We start from the raw sequence: 7915 nt of genomic DNA, 5'->3' as shown, positions 1-7915 counted from the left end.
GGGGGAGTTCCGTTTAGTTTCCTTGCATAGCGAAAAGGGTACAGTAACACAAATAACACGTGTGTACCTCTTTCAGTACAGACTATGACTTCTCAGTTATATATCATGGACTTTATAGCCGGAAAAACAGTTTGCATCTTATTTCAGACTTAGAGCATAATGTATTGTTATTCTACGTAGAACACAGCTTGTAACGTAATTCTCGGCAATTCTGAAGACTCGGCAAGAATGAGGTCCAGTGTCTGCAGTTTACGGATCTGCATATGTAGCCCACACTGTTCGTTTCCCCTCGACTGCTGCTATTTTCATGCAACGTTTAAGAACCCACCCACAGTATTCGCACCATAACATTGTTCTACACCCACGGTCAGACGTTTATGGGAATTCACGCTTGTCCGAGTTTGAAGAGTCTCTATAAAGACGACGGCCGTTCTGGCTAGGCTTTTCTTGAGCAGATGCCAACTGGACGTCACGCTTTTCGATTTCTGCACCACTCTCATATCATTTTACTAGGGTCAATCGAAGCTGGTCTTCAACTTCAAGGGAGAGGGCTTAAGGGTAATCTTGCTCTCACACACCCCCTTTTATATCTAAAATTATATATTAAAAAAATTATAATAATGATGACGTAAGTAATGATATTAATGATACTGACAATAATATGATTATAGCAATATTGATAAAAATCACAATATTATAGTTGCGACAACTTCTGATGAATAAGAATCATCACAGTATTCTTTTCAAGAAATTCGATATGAGGTAAATGCCTTCTTACGCAATTATACCAAGAGAAAACAAGGAGAATAAATGATTGCGCGCATGGAAATTCGTTCTTGCTGGACACTGGTCTGTCTGACTTTCTGCCCTGAACAGATCAAGCACATCCGATTTGTCGAAGCGGTTTGTGCTGCACCTACCGTATCCGGAAATCTTGCTGACCTCCCCAGACACATTTCCTACAGGCCAGCTCGCTGCTCGGGCCAGTTCTATTATCTCGTTCTTCTCCTCTTAAGAGTATTAGGAGGGTGATTAGACCGTGGCGAGCTCAGGTAATCTGCACCTCGATTGGGCACTGAACTTTGGGAGAACTTACTTTGAACAGGAATGAAGCGTACGTTGAAGGGCAGAATTGGAATTTGATAGCTCGTAAACAGCTTTGGATCAGTGGAATGGATCAGTAGAATTTATATGGGCTTGGCTCCTCTACAACAAGATTTTCAAAATCTTGTACATACTTCGATTTTTTTTAAAACTGCATTTATCCCCTTCATTCTTTTACTTCTTCCTCATTCTTATATACAGTGGTCTCCACCTAAAAAAACACCCGGAACTAGAGCACGGTCCGCCTTAAAGCCCACATTATCTGTGTGTCTGGTTATTTTATTCTTTAATGTGAATGCATAAGAACACGCCCTGAAGACATAAACAACTTAAGAACCCGGTTTGAGGTACCAGTATGAGTAACACACTTTTCTAAGCTCCCTAATTAGATATAATTTAGGCATGTTAAAAAAAGCCCTCTTCAAGGGAAGACAAGTACATACAAAATGAACTATACTGTAAGGAATTTCAATAAAACACGACTGGGGCGTGCGTGAGAGTGAGGGAGTGAGCACTCTTCTGCCATCCCTCCACTTTCAAACATATCGTCTCACTATCAAACACATATCGATGAAGCGAGACGATGTCATGAGTTTCAACACAGAGTCATTCTTAGTAAAGGTGAATTGAAAAGGTGAAAAAAAGGTTGTGTGACGGGATTAAGGGAGAAAGGGTAGTGTGAACTAGTCAATGTCAGAATCTATGCTTTGTATTTACACATAGACACAGAACAAATCGTCCATTTGTTTTAGTGAAGCTATAGCCCCTTAATTATATATAATAAATCCGTAGGCATTGTTTCTCCTCACTAAATACCACTGCGATTGGGTAGGTTTCACAGTTTTTATAACTGTGATAATGTTGCATCGCGCACACACACACACACACACACACACACACACACACACACACACACACACACACACACACACACACACACACAATCACTCAGAAGACTGAAGTCACTTGCTCTCACTGGGAGCTCAAACATATTATTACATTTCCAAACATGAGCACAGAACCTGAGCAAAATCATGTTCTTTTGGGCACTGCTCGTATTAATTTATTATGGAATTAAGAATTGAAGTTATATATATATATATATATATATATATATATATATATATATATATATATATATATATATATATATATATATATATATATATACATATATATTGTATATATATAGAAAGACAAAATCGAGGGTGGACTCATTCATCCTAACGTAATGCTTGAGAAATCAATTTCAACCGGCAAGCAAAGGCCCAGGATGAATCGAAAAGATTTAGAAATGGCTGACCGATCTTTGTCATGACTGTTCTTCGTTTGAAACATAGAAACCTTCACCCTACGGGCCTAGTTTGTCGCAAAAAAAACTGCAGCCCCATCACATCACGCACAGACTTTACTGGGCACAGCGTCACGTGTGGTGAAGCATTTTAGATCGCGATATTCGGGCAACACCACGCCAGCCCCGTACCCCTTTCTCGGTTAGATTAAGTCTTAATTGGAAAGTGGAATATTATCCCTCAATAGCCATGGCCTCGATTCATCCCGTCCATACGTCGACGATGTGAGATGTGACAACACAAGATATCATCACAAGTCACTGAAAGCTGTCACTTTTCATTTTGACCCCTGACAACTATAAGTTCAAAATTGAAGATAAAAAACAGTCTTAACTTTGCATGCCACGTGTTTTCCTTGCTATATAATGAATGCACTGCCTTATCTGAAATTTTAAGAGAGTTTCGTTAAATATTAATCAAGATAATTATTGCCTTTAATATGAGGTGGGAAGTTTAAAATATTAAAGAGTATATATATGAGAAAAGAATAAGAGAGAGAGAGAGAGAGAGAGAGAGAGAGAGAGAGAGAGAGAGAGAGAGAGAGAGAGAGAGAGAGAGAGAAACCGAGTTCGTCATCATGTGACAAAGCAAGGGTACTCAAATAAAAATCTGAGAAGTACCATAATTTCCCTCACCGCAATAGGCCTAAATGAATATGAAGTATGAAACATCGATGAACAAGATATATATATATTTTTTTTTTAAAGCAGAGCTTTCGAAAACGTAAGTTATAGAAGAATTCTTCGAATTTCGTGCACACAGGAAAAGAAAAAGAATTAAAGAAGTTCGTTGAAAAATAGGCATAGAAACACCATTATTCCTTCACCACATATTGAAACTGAATCTGGGCTACTTTGGGCATAGCAAACGCCATGATTCACTCGAGAAGCATACTATTCTGAAAGAGAAAGTACAGGGCAAGAGAGGAAGGGGGAGACATAGTAGAATATTATGTGAACAAGACATAGAAATCTGGCTTGGAATCAAATTAATTAGAGAGGAAGAGTGGCAAGAGGCAGAGTGTTGCATTGTTGAAAGGCTCGAGAATCAATGTTCAGCAATTCAAAAGCTACGAAGAAGAAAGCCCAACAATTGAAAAGCGAAGAAGAAAGCCCAGCAATTGAAAAGCGAAGAAGAAAGCCCAGCAATTGACAAGCTAAGAAGAAGATGAAGAAGAAGAAGAAGAGCAGAAGAAGTACAGAATTGAATAACGAGACAGGTCATTGACGAAAAGGAGGATTAGAAAGATACCGAAACAAAAGAATAAACAAAGCAGGTAACAAGATAAGTATATTGACAGAGAGGTAGACTGAGTGACAGTTCGACAGAGAGAATAGAGCACGACTTTAAAAAATCAATAATAGATTGCTTTTGAAGAAGAGAGAAGGGGGCGGGTGGAGGGGTGTATAAAAGTAGACCCACTGCACACCAGAGATACTAGAAGCATAGCTTCTCTTCCGGCATAGAAAAACAAACAATTTTTTAAAATTAACGTCGGCATATTAATCCTCTAAACACGTACGTTCGGGATTTTTTCAATTACATTTTCTGCCATAGTTATTCTTGAAAGAGAGTTCTCATCTTTCTTTTTTTATTGTTGTGCTGGTCACTGATTTAGTTCGAGTCCCAAAAAGGATCTACTGCCCTGTCATTTGTTATTGTAATTGTTTTAGGCCCCCGTCAACATAATTTAGATCACAGAGGAAGTGGACTGCTTCTACCCTGCCTGTCAGGGCCAACCGGGCTGAGAGGGATATCACCTCCTTGCAAAAAGACGGATATGCTCAATACGAGTTCTTCCCACTCGGGAATCGAACTTACTAATGTCTTCTGCACGCGAAGGCTAAACGCCTACCCACTTCAACCCTTACCTTGGTAGATTCCTCATCGTGTACACGGGTATCTAGAAATTCTGACAAATAAAAGTATTGGCGCTCATATGACCTTATGCAGTTGCGAGCGCCGTAAAACCTTAACTAAATTTTAAAAAAAGAAATAGTACTTTTATAGAGCGATCTAAAAGCTAAAATGCAATGCCGATGCAATGAAATTAAGTGGTTTGGCTCTCTAGGAAATATCCTTACGTCAGTTACATACTAAAAGAATTGAACTCACACACACACAGAATGCTCTGGTAGCTTCTTCTTTCCCCTATTTCTCACGTTCTACATGGGGACACCGTTCCAAAAACCAAAAAGTAGGCATAAACGTGAATTTGCTGTTTAGGGGTTACTTAAGTTCGAGTCCTCAAAGGGGCTCTACTTCTTGGGCATTAGTGGTTCTATTTCTCTTTCCATTATCCTAAGGGCACAAGGGAGAGTTGTGTAGTAATTATCTTGCAGCTTGCCACTAATTATTGTAATCAAAAGATCATGAGTTCTAATCCAGGAAAAGTCCAGCTGGGTTCGACTCTTTGGTAAGGTTGGAATCATTAATTATCGTCGGTCGCCTGATAAAACTGTGAATTGCACAAATTTTCGAAAATCGTTTTTTTGCATATTTTGATAGTGCTCGGTGAGATACATGTCCCTGTAAAACAATTTTTCAATTATCTCAACGCAAACGCGTAATCTGACGTAATATGAAAATCGTGAATAAACACCGTGCCCCAAAAGTCGCCTGATGAAACCGTGAATCCCACACCTGTGTGGAATTCACGATCTCAACAGTCTGTTTTTGACTCGCGGGGCTGACCGTTGGCGCCGTGAACGCCTCTCTAGACCATTGAAATATGGGCGATTGCGTTGTGCAAACACATTGGTTGGTCAGTATTCACGGTTTCCAGGCCAAAGATTATAATTTATGATGTCGACTGCATGTGCTTTGAGGGAAAAACTCTGTCACAGTTGAAGAGAAACCGCAACGTTGCTTTTTTGAAAAAAAAAATTCTAATAATTATTAAAGTTACAAAGCGTTTCACTTTGCTCGGTCACACCGGAGATGGATGTTTATTTAGAAATCATCACTCTGAAGTAACATTACTCTGTCGAAATGTGCACTGAACTAGTAACCTACATAACCATACCAAACAGAAGACGTTGGTTCGTTTCCCACATGGATGGATTTTTATTATATCCGTCTTTCTGCTGGAACGTTGCCTCCTTTTCAGCTGATCTAAATAGTATCCATAGGGGCGAAAACTTTCTAGTAGTACACTTTATCGAAGGGAGCAGCTATGTTACAATGTCAATATCAGCTCTGAAAGTAACAAGTTCGTTTAAAAGGGGACTCAAACACAACCGAAACTAAAATCACTCGAAATGACCTTGAACTACTGAGCAAGCCCCTGAAGCTTGTTCCAGCTTTGCTACACAAATGTTGACACTGATTTCTGATGTGCAACATTGCTAATTGTACCTTTTGACATTATTTGATTTTGCCACCGCTCCCACCCCCCTAAAAATTAAAAAAAAGCCCAGCACCCCCCCCCCTTTCCACTCCACTTTTCTCGTATCTGCATGCATTATCGAAGGGTAGGACCATCGAACACGGTGCTTGATAAAACACCAGACTGAGATCAATGCTATATTGATCCATCCTTGCATCCATCAAGACATCGTCAGGTAACGTAACGTAGGCAGATTGGTGTGACAACATGGGGAGCAGATTTTGATTTTGTTACAGCATGGTAGAATCAGACGCTCGTCAATTTTGGGGCATATTATGGAGTTTTTGGTATGATGTTAAAGCTTGTTCATTTGCCTTGATTTTAATGAAAAAAATCCCATCTATTATGAAAAGAAGTCGAGAAACTTGCGATTGATGGAGGTGTCCATCACCTGGTCTTAAACATAAAATTAGCGAGAAAATGGCCTCGAAGATTTAGTGACTTCCATAGCTTGAGAATCCTCGGAAACTAATTTTTTTTCATTTTTTGTGTTTCTTAAACCAACATTAAAAGTGTTGAGACAAAAAGATACTCAATTCAACAACATTTGCTACATCGGCGGGAAAATGCCAATTTCTTCGATTTCTTCGATTTCTTCGATTTCATTATCTTGACGAGCGCCTGATTTCACTTTGATGCCTCACAATTCTGTCACGACATATAATCTATAAGGTCGACACCACTTCTGCGATCACTTTCAAAAATACAGTATATTATGCAGTATTTACAGTTTTCAGGACTGTTACACCCCCCCCCACACACACAAAACAAAAAACAAAAACCCAAACAACAAACAAACAACAAAACAAAACAAAACGGAATGTTGTTGTACCAAGAAAACAAACTCTTTGGAGACATCCCAAGTAAATGTTTTTAAGAACACAATTTTGATAATAACTACTTCCTTATTATGTTTAAGCAATAAATGTTTTTTTCCGGTAACAATATTATTCTGGTTTGTTGTGGGGATTTATTTTTTTTGGGGGTGGGGGCTCCTGTAAAATTGTAAAAACTGCGTATACTGTACTTTTAAAAATGACCGCAGACTTTTGTTCCGACTTTCACAACTTGTGCCCCTGCCAATTCTCGTATTCGCGATGTAACATGCAGACGCCAGCCAGGGCCAATATATACCTAGGACGTGGTCAGACGGTCTCTCAGAGTGTAGAAGTTGTCCGGCAAAACTTCTTACATAACTTCTGTCGTGCACTCCAGGTCTTTCAGCACTTATGTGACCCAATTGTGTTGCAAGTGCCGCAAAACTCTTATTAAAAAGAAACAAAAAACCCCTCCGACTAGTGCAAAAAGGTTTCCTTATTCCAGACTTAAAAGGAACTGTATCCATCCAGACCAATTTTATTGCATTTTTGGATTCCAGTAACATCATCATCATCATCATCATCATCATCATCATCATCATCATCATCATCATCATTGTTTGATAAGCAGAGTAGAAGGGAGAGTTTTGTTTTAATTTTAGACAAAATAAAATAACAATATAAAAAGTTTAAATTTGTTTAATAGCTCAACGTTTCGCCTTGTGGGCTTCCTCATCATCATCATCATCATCAAGCAAAAATCGATTTTATAATACTAATATAGCTCACCTCATCGTCGCCGAAGGCCGCCTTGGAAGAGGCGCCAGTGGTTGGTCTGCTCTTGGTAGAGGCCCCCGCTCCCATGACGTGAGTGGACTTAGACCTGAGGACGAAAGCACTCGGGTTAGATATTTTGTTGTTGTGGTAAGTGTTTTACGGCGCTCGCAACTGCATAAGGTCATATGAGCGCGCGAGACAGATTAAACATTTTTAGTTTGGTATGAATTAATTTTGAATTTTGCCCGGATGGCGGCCGAAGCCTACCGTTATCCATTTTGAACCACAAAGGGATTTTTTATCGTGCGCAACTTGCACACGGACCTCTGAGATGTTTGCTCTTATCTGAGAAAGCTCGGTGTTAGATCTTATCTAACCTAGGATCAGGGTTGTGGCTGGAATACAGCTGTAAAAAGGGGCCAAGGAGTGGCAGAAAGGTTGCAAACAGAGTCAGGAGCCCAGAGGAGGGGCAAAAA

At 39.5% G+C, this 7915-nt stretch overlaps 1 protein-coding gene across 1 annotated transcript in view; it reads right to left on the bottom strand.

The window, feature by feature from the left end:
- LOC101856339 overlaps positions 1–7526 on the bottom strand; it is a 30324-nt gene extending 22798 nt beyond the window's left edge. Inside the window, exon 1 of the mRNA XM_035969352.1 lies at positions 7452–7526. Within this exon, the coding sequence (XP_035825245.1) occupies positions 7452–7526 (75 nt within the window). The remainder of the gene's footprint in view (positions 1–7451) is intronic.
- Positions 7527–7915: the final 389 nt, after the last annotated feature.

This window comes from Aplysia californica, unplaced genomic scaffold (assembly GCF_000002075.1).
Source record: "Aplysia californica isolate F4 #8 unplaced genomic scaffold, AplCal3.0 scaffold00140, whole genome shotgun sequence".
NCBI classification, from domain to species: Eukaryota; Metazoa; Mollusca; class Gastropoda; order Aplysiida; family Aplysiidae; genus Aplysia; species Aplysia californica.
The sequence above is the reverse complement of the archived record's forward strand: the minus strand, read 5'-3'. Positions and strand labels throughout refer to the sequence as shown.